At 38.1% G+C, this 18,256-nt stretch overlaps 1 protein-coding gene across 1 annotated transcript in view; it reads right to left on the bottom strand.

Annotated features, from left to right (window-relative positions):
* Positions 1-1,427: 1,427 nt before the first annotated feature.
* COQ2 (coenzyme Q2, polyprenyltransferase) overlaps positions 1,428-18,256 on the bottom strand; it is a 71,556-nt gene continuing 54,727 nt past the window's right edge. Inside the window, exon 8 of the mRNA XM_004390975.2 lies at positions 1,428-2,120. Coding sequence (XP_004391032.2) covers positions 2,102-2,120 — 19 coding nt within the window. The 3' untranslated portion in view covers positions 1,428-2,101. The remainder of the gene's footprint in view (positions 2,121-18,256) is intronic.

Raw genomic sequence — 18,256 nt, 5'->3', positions numbered from 1 at the left:
TTATTCTGAAACTGCAGTTGCCCTTTGCAACAGGAGGCCCTCATTTGGGTGCCTGCTTCTGAGCCCAGGTTCTGAGGGCTGGTTGTAAATTCTCTCCTTGAGTTTGTCTGCTGACTGATCTGGTGACTAATTGCCTACTTCATCCCTCATGGTGGGGTGATTTTTTAAATAGCATCTTTTTTTGAGAAAGAGAAAATTTGACTGGGCAGTGGCTGTGCTAGGAGGTGAAGCTGAGGCCTCCTTCTCCTCACACTTGGGAAGTCACATTGCTGGCATTGTCTCTCCACAGGGACTCACTCCCGTTGGAGGTGGGGCAGTGCCTGGAACCACACCCCAGGCGGGCAGGTCTCTTCCTTGAACAGTTCAGAGGGAGAAGGCAGGGCAGGGTGTGTGTTCTGCAGGCTGCGGGCAGTCAAAGCAGTTGTTGTTGGGTGCCAGGAACAGATTACCCAATAAGGAAGGTAAGAACGTGCTTAAGGTATCAACAAAACAGGGGCACCAGTTGTCCAAAGCAAAGATCAATAGATGCCAAGCAGACGGGACACAAGGAAAAGCAAGCACTGCAGTGGGAGGGAACTGGCAGAGCACTAAATGAAACAGATACCAGCTCCAGTGCCTGAGAATGTGCCGGCCAGAAATAAAGTTCACACAAGGTCACGAGGGCACCCATACACAAGATTGTTTAAGTTATGTGGCCCCCACCACTTCAACACCTTTGTTGACATCTTTCTTCTATGGTCCCCTCCTATGTAATTGAAACTCCTTATCTTGATGGCTCTCTTGGGAGTATACTATTTCTTTCTAATAAACAAGAGGTGGCGGTGGGCTGTGGAGTCTAATTCTTGCTACATTCACCCAATATGCAACTGGATCCAATGCGAGCAGTTACTGGGCAAGGACAGATTATATTAACAGATAATGGGGCTCTGATCCATTTTGAGAGAACTGTCTTGTATATCTATGTCTGCTGATCCAGCAACTCCAGCCAGGAGGACCAGCAATGCTCTTTGTCATGATACAAACACAAGGATATGCTCTTGTGCACATTCTGGTAAACAACCAACGGGAACTCCAGTCCCAGATGATGAGCAAAAGCGAGGGAACTCGAATAAATCAGCATTGCAATGAATTCAACCAAGTTACTTTTTAACTATATAGCATTCACATACAGAATTATGTCCTAAGTTTTTGTAAACAATAATATTTACAACTTTAACTTTAAAATATGTTTTGCATACACATGGACACAAACTAGCATACATTTAATGTAATACCAACATGAGTAATAGTTGAATATAATATTAACATAGCAAATGTCCAAAAAATACTGGAAATATTAATATTTATCTAACATGAAAAGTTTTAATTTATGTATCAAGTGAGTTTCATTTTTTATTTTCTGTTGCATGGGACACAGTTCTTGATATTACTCTATATACGTTAATAAATGAGGGATCAGGCACATTAAGAGGACCCAAAATTCAATATTAATTTATTGCGCAAAATATGTTTCTGTTTTGCAACAATGAGTGTGTTTCTAAATTCTTCTTCTAAGAAAGCAACAAAAGGCATTTATCAGAACATTACATTTATATGATATCAGAATATTTACATATCTCCGTGTAAGAAAATTGAACAATTCCTTGAGAAAATAAATGAATATTTAGATAATAAAAAGTATATAAATGTATTTATTTTGCATTTCCCTTTAGACTGTCTTTCTTCTAAGAAATTGATTGATATTGTTATGACTCACAAAACAAACTTGCTTATCAATAAGTGGAGCTATTGTTACATCAATTATGTATGTATCTTTGCATATGGGAGTTGAACAATTCCACAAAGAAATAAAATGTACATTTTATAAATTTTGTATATAACAGCGATCATATTTTCCTTTTCATTTCGGACGGATTGAGTATAACCTCACATTCAATTCTCTACTTGACCACATAAGAACGTGCCAGTGGCACTATAATCATGTGACTCATGACGTATCTGGTCTTGGCCTATGCAAAGCAAACCAAAATACATCTTCAGATTGAGCATACCCTTGTATTTGCAGCATGCTCTTTGCGATCACTCTAGCCCTCTCTGGGTATCAGCAGTAGCCCAATGACCTGTGAAGACACAGCAGCAAGGACAGAAAGTGAGTGCACAAGTTTTTAAGTATTATTTCAAGATAAAAAATACTCCTGGAGATCTGTGAAGGGCCCACCAACAAACACGGTACAACAAACAAATGAAATGATTTCCGACTGTCTTGTAAGTACTTTTTTTTTTTTTTAACTATCTCAGACCCAAACAACAAAATTACAATACCCAAATCAATTTTTTTTACTTACCAATTTTCAAATATAAATTTTGGTGTTAACATGCAAATTTGAATGTAAATTTTATTTTATAAATTTTATTTATTTTCAATTATTCAAATTTATTTGCCATGGTAGAATCAAATTTTAAAAATGACATAATTTTATATCCAGGTAAAATGAAACGGCAACAACTAAGTGGAGTGCAAAAACGACAGCATGCAGAAGATAAAAAATAAAGAATTTATGAATCCCTAAAGACAATTCCAAAATTAACTTCCTTTTTAAAAAGTAATGAGTTAGAGGAGACTTATGTTGAACCTTAACTTTAATGGGTGCCAATCATTGCACTAGTGCCACTAGTGCTGAAATTGCTAATAGCAATACAAATGTAACAGAATATGTCCCAAATTCTGTATCCATTCCTTGCTGAGGTAAAAAAATTAATGGTGTAGTAAGTAAAACTATTTTAAATTCTGAAATTGTCTCATCTGCGGACTCCTTAAATAACAGAAATACAGATCCTGCTTTGTGGAATAATTTTTCTTCTAATGATGTGAATTATTGGATTGAAAGAGGGCCAAATGATTGTCAGTATCACAGTGGACCATTTGAAAATTCGTGTTGAAAATTTCTGGATGGTAAACAAACAAGGTTCTGTAGTTAGGATATATTTCTAGGGCACAAAGCTAATGGTGAAAATTATAAGGAGTGGCTACTGTATTCTCCATCAGTTGGTGCTGTATATTGTTTTGTTTGCAAACGATTCAGTCCTAAACCATTTAATTCTCAATTTGTTACAGACGGATTTAGTGACTGGCACAGCTTGAATATGACTGATAAACATGAAAACTTTTCAATTCACAGTGATTGTATGCTGTCATATTTAAATTGAAGACATGGCTTTGGCTTATCTCATGAATTGGAAACACAAATTAATGAAGAACATCAGTATTGGAAAGCCATTTTGCAACGCGTTGTTGCTGTCATTATAACAATTGCTGAATATGGACTATCTTTTGAAGAAAGAAATGAAGTGTTTGGGCCCTCACAAAATGGAAATTTTGAGGGTTTACTGGAATGTGTTGCTCAGTTTGATCCATTTTTAACAGGTCACATCTCAAAATATGGTAACACAGGAAAGGGCAACCCATCATATGGGTTAAAAAATCTTGTGAAGAATTAAGAAAACTTAATAAGTGATGAAGTTTGATCAACTATTTTCAGTGAAATAAGTACAGCTCAGTATTTCAGTTTGTTTGCAGATTCCACTCTTGATCTGTCTCATGCAGATCAGCTAAGTATTGTTTTAAGATACGTATCTCCAACAGATGGAAAACCTATTGAGCTATTTATCACATTTACTAGCTTAAAATGTCATACCTGTGAAGAAATTGCAAATCAAGTACTTCACTATATATATGAAGTTTGAAAATCTGATTTTTCTAAGTGCAGAGGCCAGTGCTATGACAATGCTGCCAATATGTCAGGGCATTATAAGGGCATCTAACAGAAAATTTTAGAACATAACACATATGACATTTTCATATCATGTGCTGCATATTCACTTAATCTTCTTGGACGTAGTATAGTAGATTGTTGTCCAGAAACACTCGATTTTTTTATACTACTCAGTTACTCTATGCATTTTTTGCCACTTCTACTCACTAATGGGCAGTTCTTAAAACATATTTAGGCAATGATTGAGTATTAAAATGTCTTTTTAATACACTTTGGGAAGCACATATGCTGTAGTAACCAGCACAATCCTGGAATCGTACACTCAGAATCTAGATGCCTTAGAAAATATTTCTGAAAACCAGACACAAAAAGCAGATACCAAAAGAGAAGCTGAAAACATCACCAACAAAATGCAAACACTATGTATTCATGTTGGTTATGTGGAATAATATGTTACAACATTTTCATCAGACAAGTCAAGCTCTCCAAAATTTAAAGACATTCACATATCTCTACCAGTCATTAACAGTGTAACTTTAAGATTTTGAAAATTTTGAAAACACAACAAAACAAATACTGCCAAATACTGATTATCAAGAAGTTCACTGTTGCAGAAGCATTAGAAACAAACAAGTAAATGGTGGAAGTGCTCCAGAAGTATCATTGTGTGCCAGAGATCAATTTCATTTAACTACATACTACACCATCATTGACACACTTGAATCTTGCATGAGAAGAAGGGCGAAGGTGTATGAAGTTCTTTCAAATAGATTTCCTTCTTAAACAATGTGGCTATACCTGATGAAGAATGCATGAAGGCATCCCAAGAAATTAGTGCAGGATTATCCTGATGACTTAAATACAAACCTTTACTGAAAAGTGAGACAATTTTATTCGTATGTGAGAACTAAGTTTACAGATTCGGGAAAGACAAATTTTATTCATGTAGGCATGTACGATTCCATAATAGAAGATAAAATACAATTCCTATTTTCCAATGTTGAAATTGGTTTATGCATATTCCTGTTTAATGATCACAAACTGCACAACAGAATGCTCATTTTTGCCTCTAAAGAAACTCCAAAACCCTTAGTGTACAACAATTATTCAAGAAAGACTTGATTCATTATCCTTATTATGTATGGAAGTAGACATTGTTTGGCAGCTTAATTGTGACAAAATCATTGAAGAATTTGTAAGAGCAAAGAATAGAAAGAAATATTTTTAATTATAACATGTTAGAGATGAAAGAGCTGTCTAAAAATAAAATATAGTAATTTGTTATAATATTTGTTTTCTGATCATTAAGTTTTCTTTTATGACCTTTTTCATTTATAATTATAGCATTTATTACAAAAGAGGCATCAAAATTGAAGTATGAGCTGTTTAAAGCAAAAAGTATTTTAATAATCTCGAACCGGCCAGCCCTCTCCCTTATCAATGAGGAAATAATAGAAGTTTGTGGGGCACAGGCTATAGGCTGATGAAGTTTTGTGAGACTGAAACACCAATTTTAAGGTTTATGGGCTTTAGACAGTCCTTGTTCTTCATCTCAGACCATTCTAGCCCAACACAAAGGAATCCCACATTTACTCAATATCAGTTAACACAGGACCTTGGCCCCAAGGAGCAGACTCTATTCTTTCTTTGCTCTTAGTTCTTTTTTACATTATGCTGAGCAAACAAAGGTGGGTGTGCATACTGTATGATTATATTTATATGAAATTCTAGAATCTGAAAAACTAATCTCTAGGAATATAAATCAGATTAGTGGTCATCTGGGGCTGGTTGGGGGAGGATTGACTGCAATGGAGCACAAAAGAACTTTGGAAGTTGTTGAAAATGTTCTATATCTTGACAGGTATATACATTCATCAAAGTTCATGAAACTGTACACTTAAATGTATGTACTTTATTGTATATAAATTATATCTCAATAAATTTGATTTTAAAATTCCTTTATATTGCCTTTGAAAAATTTCACAAGAATCACTTCATACTAAGGATCGAGCTTCCTAACGTGCTAGCAGAACTTCCAACTAGAGATGTTCAGTTGAACTTACAACAATGGGTTAACATGGGCACTCCTGGGTAAACAAGGCACAGAACAAAACTCTGTGGTTATTCTTTGTTCTCAGAAAAATTCACTTTTCCAGGAAAGTATTTACTAAGAAGTTTCCAAGAAGTTTGTGATAAACTGATAACAGAAAAATTGTTTGTGGTCATGCTAGGCTTTACATATAAAAACTCACCTCTGACTCATATCCAGTGGAGCACTTTGTATTTTCACACAGTGTTGCCCAACTCAAGTTGTAACACTCCTCAATAAAACTCATTTATTTTCTGCTCCTAACAGAGTAAGAATTTTGTTCTTCAACACTAACAATTGTCTTTCAATTCAGGGCCATACTTAGAATTTAAACTTCTTCCATCTTTTATACACGTGCTTTGATACCTGAGTTCACTACAGAGTTTACTAGGCTGCCAGATGGTCTCTTTAGATAACCCCCCTTTTATTCCTGTCCAAGATCATCCTTGTTTGCAAGGTTTGTTGTTATTGTTGTTAGTTGCCATCGAGTTGGTTCTCACTCATAGTGACCCTAGGTACAACAGAATGAAACACTGCTCTGCACCATCCTCACAATTGTTGTTATGCTTGAGCCGATTGTTGCAGCCAGTGTGTCAATCCATCTCTTTGAGGGTCTTCCTCTTTTTTGCTAACCCTCTACTTTACCAAGCATGATGTCCTTCTCCAGGGACTGATCCCTCCTGATAACATGTCCAAAGTATGTGAGACGTAGTCTTGCCTTCCTTGCTTCTAAGGCATATTCTGGCTGCACTTCTCCCAAGGTGGACTTGTTTGTTCTTCTGGCAGTCCATGGTATATTCAGTATTCTTCTCCAATACCACAATTCAAAGGCGTCAATTCTTCTTCAGTCTTCCTTATTCATTGTCCAGCTTTTCCATGCATATGAGGAGATTGAAAACACCATGGCTTGGGTCAGGTACATCTTGGTCTTCAAGGTGACGTCTTGCTTTTTAACACTTTAAAGAGGTCTTTTGCAGCAGATTTGCCCAATGCAATGCGTCTTTTGATTTCCTGACTGCTGCTTCCATGGGTGTTGATTGTGGATCCAAGTAAAATGAAATCCTTGACAATGTCAGTCTTTTCTCCGTTTATCATGGTGTTTCATGCTTATTGGTCCAGTTGTGAAGATTTTTGTTTTCTTTATGTTGAAGTGTAGTCTGTGCTAAAGGCTGTAGTCTTTGATCTTCCTCAGTAAGTGCTTCAAGTCCTCTTCACTTTCAACAAACAAGGTTGTGTCATCTGCATTTTGCAGGTTGTTAACAAATCTTCCTCCAATCCTGATGCCACATTCTTTTTCATATAGTCCAGCTTCTCGGATTATTTGCTCAGCATACTGATTGAATAGGTATGGTGAAAGGATACAACCCTGATGCACATCCTTCTTGACTTTAAACCAATCAGTATCTGTCTTAGTCATCTAGTGCTGCTATTACAGAAATACCACAAGTGGATGGTTTTAACGAAGAGAAGTTTATTTCCTCACAGTCAAAGTAGGCTAAAAGTCCAAATTCAGGGCATCAGCTCCAGGGGAAGTCTTTTTCTCTCTGTTGGCCTTCTTCTCTTCAGTGTTTCCCAGGACTAGGAGCGTCTCTGCACAGGGACCTCAGTCCAAAGGACACGCTCTGCTCCTGGCACTGCTTTCTTGGTGGTATGAGGTCCCCAGCTCTCTGCTTGCTTCCCTTTCCTTTTATCTCTAAAGAGATAAAAGGTGGTGCGGGTCACACCCCAGGGAAACTCCCTTTACATTGCATCAGGGATGTGACCTGGGTAGAGGTGGTATTACAATCCCACCCTAATCCTCTTTAACATAAAATTACAATCACAAAATGGAGGCCAACCACACAATTCTGGAAATCATGGCCCAGCCAAATTGACACACACATTTTTGGGGGGACATAATTCAAACCATGACAGTATCCCCTTGTTCTGTTTGGAACTGCCTCTTGATCTATGTACAGGTTCCTCATGAGCACAATGGAGTGTTCTAGAATTCCCATTCTTAACAAGGTTATCCGTACTGTGTTATGATCCACACGGTCAAATGTTTTTGCATAGTCAATAAAACACAGGTAAACATCTTTCTGGTAGTCTCTGTTTTCAGCCAGGATCCATCTGACATCAGCAGTGATATCTCTTGTTCCATGTCCTCTTCTGAATACGGCTTGAATTTCTGGCAGCTCCCTCTCGAAATATTGCTGCAGCCGCTTTTGAGTGATCTTCAGCAAAATTTTACTTGTGTGTGATATTGATGATATTGTTCAATGATTTCTGCATTCAGTTGTATCAGATTTCTATGGAATAGGCATAAATATGGATCTCTTACAGTTGGTTGGCCAGGTAGCTATCTTCCAAATTTCTTGGCATAGACAAGTGAACATCTCCAGCATTGCATCCATTTGTTGAAACATTTTAATTGGTATTCCGTCAATTCCTGGAGACTTGTTTTTCCCCAATGCCTTCAGTGCATTGGACCTCATGCTTTAGTACCGTTGGTTCCTGATCATATGCTACCCCCTGAAATGGTTGAACGTCGACCAATTCTTTTTGGTATAGTGACTCTGTGTATTCCTTCCATCTTCTTTTGATGCTTCTTGCAAGGTTTTGACTTTCATTTCTAAGCACTTCTCCCAAACACTGGTCCCTTTTGGAGTTTCTGTCTAGGGAATCCAACAGTTTATCCCAAAGGTTTTTAAATCTATCTTACCCCTTTCATGGGTGAATTTTTTTTTTTTTTTTGGAATTTTTTTGGTGATGTTATGTTTTTCTAATAGAGCTGATGCTGAATCATTGTTGGTCATTTTTATTATTTAAAAAATGGGGTTCCTATTGCAAGCAGGCCATATTGGTACCATGTTGCATGAAGTACATCACAAACATGGTACATATCAGTCCCATGGCCTAGAAAGTGTGTAAAAGATGTTATCAGGGAGGTGACTAATACAAGTGGGCCATTTTGGTCCCATGTTCCACGAAGCACATCACACACATGGTACATATGGGTTCCATGGCCCAGGAAATGCATCACAAACTGTTTTCATCCCCAAAATAATTTATTTACTTGAATATTTCCAAATGCCAGTAACCGTACCTTCCCAATAAAAGAAAGGAGATAGTAAACATACTTGCAAGACTTATGTTGCTGTACAGAAGCCAAAAGACACAAAAACTTCACACAGTCCCTCCTCTGGGAAGCATCCCCTCATACAAATCACTCTTAACTCTCAAATGTGGTGCAGACCAACATCCTTGTTTTTTACAGTTGCACCAGTATCCACCACAAAGCCAGAACATAAAAAAACATGAAGTGGCTCAAATGCATGCCAATAAATCTCCAAGGGCGGAAAATGTAACAGGGACATATATGTCCCAGTGCCCATGAAAGGGTTACCAATGATCTATTGACTCTTTGAATGTCATGAACTCTAGAATAACCTTATCATTTTTCCCCATGGGATCTTGTCACTTCCACTTCTCTGGCCTGTTCTTGTGGCCAGAATTTAGTACTTATTTCCTTTATTCTGAGAAAACTTCCACATAATAAAAAACTGCTGATCCCTGGAGCATGGTATCTTTTAATTAAAAAGTACCTTAGAGGTCAGTAATGACCTCTCATTTGTTAAATGAGGTCTTTAGGACTGAAGAGGTTGCCCCAGGTCATACAACAGCAAACCTCTGCATTAAACACCATCTCTATCAAGTCACTGCATACTATTGACTAGTTGCAGTCAACTCCAACTCATGGCAATCTCATACGTGTCAGAATATATTTGTACTTTACATAGAGTTTTCAATGGCTGGTTTTCCAGCAATAGATTGCCAGGCTTTTCTTCAGAGGCACCTCTGGGTGGACTCGAACCTCCAATCTTTTGGTTAGCAGCCGAGCACGTAACAGTTTGCACCATCCAGGAACTCTTGTGCACTATTGGGCAGGATGCTAACTGCACAAGTGCAACCAGCTGAGGGGTGACTTGGGACTGAAATCCAGTCTGTGCTCCTCTTACCTTGCCATTCTGTGAGTCCTGCTTAGGGCTGTATCTGCCTGGAGGAAAGGGCCTTCCTCTAAACTTCATAAAGGCACCATTTGGCTAACAGCAGCCCTGATCTATATTAAACTTTTCTTCCAAATTTTTTCAAATTTAAATGTGTATTAGGAAAATAATTTCCATATTCAGAAGAAATTCTGCATTTCTATTTTAAAAGAATTGGTATCCTATAACTTTTATGTCCCTAACAATTCTCACCCTATCTTTTTCAAATACTGTTTGTGAATTCTTAAGCAAAAAGACATGTAAGAATTCTGGACATTTACAGACTTGATATTTCTTGCTTCAACTCCTCAAGTAATGGGGTCCCGGTGCAGATCCAGGCCGAGTTCTCAGGATCCAAGATGCTGCTTGGAAATAAGAAAGGCTGGCCCAGGGCTGCAGGGTAACCACAGCAAAAGAGAATTTAAGCCTCCAACCGCCTAAGGGCAGCTTTACAACTGATGTAAATGATGTAATCCAAGTAGACAAGAACTTAATCCCAAGAAAAAGGTCTGGAGTAGAGGAAAGCAAGACAAAGAGAACAGTTCAGAGGCAGAGCCTGGAAAGTTTCCCTAAGCCAATGGGACGTGTCCCTTTGTAGGGCGCTTTCTCTGTGTATTGGATGAGTCAAGAAAGTGTTAAAGGCCTAGTAGATTTGCAGAGGCCATGAATCAGTGCAAAGATGCCACTGGAACCCAAAAGGATCCAGTGAGAGCAGAGACCAAGGCCCCAGCCCAAGTGGGACAAGATGCTGCCACCAAAGCCCATACCAGCCCACCCAGCAGAATAAAGACCTACTATGGACCAGTCACCATCCCACTCATTACCATGTGAATGCATAAACTTTGCTCCTCCCAGACACTGTGGTGCCTAGGGGGAATGTCAGAAAGACTGAGCACTTACCCAGAAGAGACTGGGTTAGCCCCAAAGCCAAGTCCCTGGGTGTACAAATGGTTAATGCGCTCTGCGGCTAATTGAAAGGTTGGAGGTTTGAGTCCATCCAGAGGTGCCTCAGAAGAAAGGTCTGGTGATCTACTTCTGAAAAATCAGTCATCAAAAACTGTATGGGGAACAGTTCTACTTTGACACACGTGGGGTCACCATGAGTCTGAGTCAACTCAACGGCAACTGGTTTTTAACCCAAAAGCAGTCTTTGGTTATCTTTAGTTGGAAAGTTTATGTCCCTGCTTGCCCTCACTCCACCTTTACATCTCCCCATTAGAGAATATAGAGCTTTCAGAACAAGAACAGAATGGTTACAGAAAATAAGAATGATACTTTTTTCCCACCTCTGAATACAATTTAACCCCAGTTCATCTGGCCCCTCTGATTCTAGAGTGCATGTTTTGCACATTACAGAGGCGTCACAGCCCAAACATTAATGTTCTGTGAAAGTATTTTGGTGCCTGTTGGCTTCTGTGTCTAGAAAAAGATTACTCAGGGGTTACTTTGATTTTAAAAATCAATATTTAATTTATTAAAGTTGTAACTTAAAACTTTACTTTACCTTAAGATTTTAAGTTCAATTTAGAATTCTTATTGTTCTTTAATACATATAGCAAATTTTGAAACCGTTTTGAAGGGTCTTAAATATCGTTTGGTCCCATTTACAAATGTTGTTAAATAAATTCCCTAAAAACTCTCTAAAGTATATTTATACTTACAGTATATTTTCTTTTCTTTTTTTAATTTTAATTTTATTTTATTGTCGTTGTGAGAATATACACAGCAAAACATATACCAATGCGACAGTTTCAACATGTACAATTTAATGACATTGATTATATTCTTCAAGTTGTGCAAGCATTCTAACCCTCATTTTCTGAGTTGTTCCTCTCCCATTAACAGAAACTCACTGCCCCCTAAGGTTATACTTTATTTTCTTCATAAGCACATAATTTGATTTAATATAAAAACTTACCTTGGAATCTAAATAATCATACAAATCTAATAAATTAGACCTATAAATATGGTGATTTTTAAGTTCTTAAGAGAGTTTAGCAAGAATCCAGCTTAAAACTAAAATTTAAGTCAATTACTCACAATGATATTTTAGAATTAAATTGCAAAACTTGTTCCAAAAGGCCAAATTCTCTTAGATGTTACAACTACTTAACACACTAAGTATGTATAGGTTCCTCTCTAGGTGTTATCTTTTTAAACATTTCTATTCCCAAATTTAAATCTTTCCAGGGCTGAAAGATGGTTACCCATTAAAGAGACAATTATGCCAATCTAAGCAATTTGGGTAGATGTCTTCTCAGTAACTTGAGGCTGCATGACAACCATCATCAGCCAGGACAACAACTGGCTTCTTGTTGGTGATCCCGATGGAACGTACTGATGGGTTAAGTGCTCGGCTGTTCATGGAAAGGTTGGAAGTTTGAATTCATCCAGAGGTGCCTCAGAAGAAAGACCTGGTGATATACTTCCAAAAAATCAGCCATTGAAAATCCTATAGCGCACTCTGACACACAAGGGGTTGACATGAGTCAGAATCAACTCAATGGCAACTGTTCTGGTCTGAACTATGGTGTCTATAATGGGGTGATCCTGTACCCCTTACAGTCTACATGGTCTACATGCCTGACCAGTCTTACCTTTACCTCATTCTAAAGGACTGTAATCCCACCCAGGCTGCTTGATCAGAGTTTACATTTCTTTAGCTCTTAAGATTAACCGGATATTTTCCATCTAGCTCCAAAGATGTGTGAACTAGATGGAATTTTGCAGTCTTTTTTTTTTTTTTTAATCCTTCTTTTCTGGTAGGATTACAAAACTCTTTCAGATATTAAGATGATTTCTTTCAAAATTTTATTATAATATTTTTCAAACATTCAGAAAAGTTGAAAGAATACAATAAGGGCCCACGTATCCTCCACTCAGATTAAATGATCGCTAACATTTTGCTATATTTGCTTTATCTCTCTGTGTATGTGTGTGTGACTAAGCCTTTTAAAAGTAAATTGAAGAAATTATGACATTTCACATTTAAATACATTCAACTCTTAGAAATAAGGACAGTCTCCTACACAACACCATTAACCATGCCAAAGGAAATTAATAATAATTCCATAACATCACCTAATTTATATAGACTATTGAATGAAAAATTCATTTTATAAGGATCAGCACAAAGCTGATTCCTATGAAGCAAAGGTTAAAGATATCTCAAATGTCTACCTTTTCCAAATTGCTGTACTACTCCATCATCTCTAACATCTAGCACTCCTCCCCTCAGTACTCTCCCTCTTGTCTTTGGGTTCCATGATTTGCTGTAACATCTCACAGAACTCACGAACTCTATCAAGGAAATGGCTCACGTGGTTGTGTAGGCTGGCAAGCCCCAAATCTGTGGGTCAGCATAGGTTTCTCCTTACTCATGTGATCACAGGGACCTACGAACTCAAATCAGCAGGCCAGAAGACAGGCTGCTGGCTCACAAGGATGTGGAAGCTGGTGAATCCCAGAGTCAGCAGGTCAGATGGCAGGCCGCTGGCTCAAGTCCCAAGAACTGGAGGTCAGACAGAGAGAAAGAGAGAGAGAACCCCACTAGAACATCTACATATATACATTGGATGCGGACCACATCCCAGGGAAGGGTGTGACTTGAGTAAGTGTAGGACTTGAGTCACGCCCTCCTGCAAGGCTGTGACTCAAGATACACCCCACACCAATCCTGCCTCATTAACATATAGAGGTTAGGATTTACAGCACATAAAATGGACGATAATTAGGATAATTACATCAGATCACAAAATGGAAGACAGTCACAAAATATGGGAATCATGGCCCAGCCAAGCTAACACATAACCCCAGCCGTCATAGGTTCCATATACCTTATTTGCACAGTCCCATTCAATCATTGTGTGTGAGTCACAAAGACTATGGCTAGAAGGGCAATATTAAGTAATTCATTGCACTGCAGCTATACACAATATACTCAAATATATTACGCATATTTTGAAATGTATTCAAATTTCACCAATCCCAAGGTCTTTTATAGCTGCTTTTTTTTTTCAAGCTAGAATCTCATCATACACTTGCAATTTGTTATTTATTATGTCTTTTTATTTTCCCTACTGATTTACTCCCTAACATTGACTTCCTAAGGCATACAGGTTAATTGTCTTATAGAATACCTTAAATTCTGGATTTTTCTGTGTATTTCTTCATGGTCATTTAATTTGTGTGGATATACCACATTTTGTTTATTGATTCATCTGTTGATACACACTTGGATTGTTTCCTATTGTGAATAATGCTGCACTGAGAAAGAAAGACCAGGTGATCCACTGCTGAAAAATGAGTCATTGAAGGCCCTGTGGAACACAGTCCTATTCTGACAGACGTGGGGTCGCCATGAGTTGGAGTCTACTTGATGGCAACTGGTTACTGATAATGACTCATGAGGTTGAACATCTTTTCATGTACTTATTGGCCATCTGTGAATGCAAAATGTATATTAAATGTATATTGAATGTGTATTTAAGTCCTTTGCCCATTTTTTGATTGGGTTGTCTTTTTGTTGTTATATTGTAGGAGTTCTTTATATATTTCAGATGTTAAATGGTTCCCAAATATTTTCTCCCATTGTGTAGGTTGTCTCTTCACTTCCTTGATAAAGTCCTTTGATGCACAGAAGTTTTTTACTTAGATGAAGTCTAATTTGTCTTTTGTTGTTTGTGTTTTTGGTGTTATAGCCAAGAATCCATTATTGAAAATTAGGTCCTGAAGCATTACCCATATGCTTTCTTCTAAGAGTTTTGTGATTTTAGTTCTTACATTTAGGTCATTAATCATTTTGTATATGGTGTGAGATATGGCTCCAACTTCATTCTTTTGCATATAAAGATCCAGTTGTCCCAGCACCATTTATTGAAGAGACTCTTCTTTCTCCATCGTACATGAAGAAAGCAAGAGGTCATTAAAAAGACAAGAAAGAAAGAAAAGGTCAAAATGGATGTCAGAAGAGACTCTGAAACTTGCTCTTGAACATCAAATAGCTAAAGCAAAAGGAAGAAATGATGAAGTAAAAGAACTGAACAGAAGATTTCAAAAGGCAGCTCGAGAAGACAAAGTAAAGTATTATAATGATATGTGCAAAGAGTTGGAGATAGAAAACCAAAAGGGAAGAACACGCTTGGCATTCCTCAAGCCTCGAGTTGCAATAATGAGGTATTCTATAGGGAAAATATTAAACGACACAGGAAGCAGCAAAAGAAGGTGGAAAGAATATATGGAATCACTGTACCAAAAACAATTGGTCGATATTCAACCATTTCTGGAGGTAGCATATGATCAAGAACCGATGGTACTGAAAGAAGTCCAAGCTGCACTGAAAGCATAGGTGAAAAACAAGGCCCCAGGAACTGACAGAATACCAATTGAGATGTTTTAACAAACAGATGCAGTGCTATAAGTGCTCACTCGTTTATGCCAAGAAATTTGGAAGACAGCTACCTAGCCAACTAACTGGAAGAGATCCATATACTTGCTCATTCCAAAGAAAGGTGATCCAACAGAATGAAGAAATTATCTAACGATATCATTAATATCACAAGCAAGTAAAATTTTGCTGAAGATAATCCAAAAATGGTTGCAGCACTACATTCACAGGGAATTGCTAGAAATTCAAGCCGGATTCAGAAGAGTACGTGGAACAAAGGATATCGTTGCTGATGTTAGATAGATCTTGGCTGAAAGCAGAGAATACCAGAAAGATGTTTACCTGTGTTTTGCTGACTATGCAAAGGCATTTGCCTGTGCGGATCATAGCAAATTATGGATAACATTGTGAAGAATGGGAATTCCAGAACACTTAATTGTGCTCATGAGGAACCTGTACATAGACCAAGAGACAGTCGTTTGAACAGAACAAGGGGATACTGCATGGTTTAAAATCAGGAAACGTGTACATCAGGGTGTATCCTTTCACCATGTTTATTCAATCTGTATGCTGAGCAAATAATCCAAGAAGCTAGACTATATAAAGAAGAATGTATCATCAGGATTGGAGGAAAACTGATTAACAACCTGTGATATGCAGATGACACAACCTTCCTTGCTGAAAGTGAAGAGGGCTTGAAGACTTACTGATGAAGATCAAAGACTGCAGCCTTCAATATAGATTACACCTCAACATCAAGAAAACAAAAATCCTTACAACTGGACCAATAAACAGCATCATGAAAAATGGCGATGAAATTGAAGTTGTCAAGGATTTCATTTCTCTTGGGTCCACAATAAACACCCATGAAAGCAACAGTCAAGAAATCAAACAACATATTGCACGGGACAAATTTGCTCCAAAAGACCCCTTTAAGTGTTGAAAAGCAAAGATGTCGCTTTGGGACTAAGGGGCACCTGACCCAAGCCATGGTGTTTTCAAAAGCTGGACAATGAATAAGGAAGACAGAAGAATTGATACCTTTGAATTATGGTGTTGGCCAAGAATATTGAATATACCATGGACTGCAAGAAGAATGAACAAATCTGTCTTGGAAGAAGCACAACCAGAATGCTCTTTAGAAACGGGGATGACAAGACTTCATCTCGTGTACTTTGGACATGTTATCAGGAGGGACTAGTCCCTGGAGAAAGACATCATGCTTGGTAAAGCAGACCATCATCAAAAAAGAGGAAGACCTTCAATGAGATGGATTGACACAGTGGCTGCAACAATGGGCTCAAGCATAACAACGTTTGTGAGGATGGCGCAGGATCGGGCAGTGTTTTGTTCTGTTGTACACAGGGTTGCTATGAGTCAGAACTAAGTCGATGACACCTAATAACAACTACATCAAAGGTCTCTCGGTTTACACTTGACTACTAACCTAAAGGTTGGCAGTTTGAACCCACCCAGCGGCACTGTGGAAGAAAGGACTGAAGGTCTACTGTCACAAAGATTACAAAAAACAAATTTACTTCTGTCAAGTCAGTTCTTCACAGGAGTGGGCAGTGTTTCATTCTGTTGTACACAGGGTAACTATGAGTTGGAACTGACTTGATGGCACCTAACAAAAATGACAACTCTGCCATCTTCATGATTGTTGTATTGAGTCCACTGTTGTGGCTCTTGAGTCAATATATCTCATTGAGGAGTTCCCTTGTTTTTGTTGATCCTCTGCTTTAGTAATCATGATGTCCTCTTATAGTGATTGATTTTTCCTGATGCCATTTCCAAAGTAAGTGAATTGAAGTCTCGTCATCCTCTCTTCTAGGGAATATTGTGATTTTGTTTCTTCTAAGACTGATTTGTTCATTCTTCTGCAGTATACGGTATATTCAATATTCTTTGCCAACACCACAGTTTGAATGCATCGATTCATTTTCTTTTTTCACTCTCCATCTTTTGCATGCATGTAAGGTGATTGAAAAGACCATGGCTTGGGTCAGGTGCATCTTAGTCATCAAAGGGACATGTTTGCTTTTGAAGACTTTAAAGAAGTCTTTTGCAGATTTGTTACTGTGTGCCATTGAGTTGATTCTGACTCATAGCAACCCTACAGGACAGGGTAGAACTGCCTCATGGGGTTTCCAAGAAGGGGCTGGTTGATTGGAACTGCCAAACTTTTGGTTAGCAGCCTGAGCTCTTAACCACTTCACCACTAGGGCTCCTTTGCAGATTTGCCCAATGCAATATGTCATTTGATTTCTTGACTGCTGCTTCCATGGACATTGATTATTGATCCGAGTAGAATGAAATTGAGACAACTTCAGTATTTTCTCCATTTATCATGATGTTGTTTATTGCCGTCGAGTTAATTCTGACTTATAGCAACTGTATAGCACAGAGTAGAACTACCCTATAATGTTTCCAAGTAGTGGCTGGTGGATTCGAGCTGCCGATCTTCTGAGCAGCTGAGCTCTTACCCACTGTGACACCAGGGCTCCGTTTATTGATTAGGGGACTTCAAATGTTAAATAAATGCTAAATTACTGCTTCTAGATTAAAACTAAAAAACACACATATATCACATTATCCATGCTCCTCATACATATTGAAAACATTTACACACGTACATACGCACACACACACATACATGCACTGGAAGTACAGAAGACTAGGCACCAGAATTGAAATGATAATGATTAGGTAGCCTCCATTCTGCCCAACTATCAATATAAGTATTTCAGAGGGATTTTATAATTCAGGACTTTATGAAGAAGACAAAGGGATTTGTTAAGAATGACTGCCCTTCGGTGGGGACCATGGTCTCCAGGAACATCTAGTTCAACTGGCATAACATAGTTTATAAAGAAAATGTTCTACATTCTACCTTGGTGAGTAGTGCCTGGGGTCTTAAAAGCCTGTGAGCAGCCATCTAAGATACTCCACTGGTCTCACCCCTTCAGGAGCAAGGGAG

The sequence above is a fragment of the Trichechus manatus genome, unplaced genomic scaffold (assembly GCF_000243295.1).
Source record: "Trichechus manatus latirostris isolate Lorelei unplaced genomic scaffold, TriManLat1.0 scaffold00374, whole genome shotgun sequence".
NCBI lineage: Eukaryota > Metazoa > Chordata > Mammalia > Sirenia > Trichechidae > Trichechus > Trichechus manatus.
The sequence above is the reverse complement of the archived record's forward strand: the minus strand, read 5'-3'. Positions and strand labels throughout refer to the sequence as shown.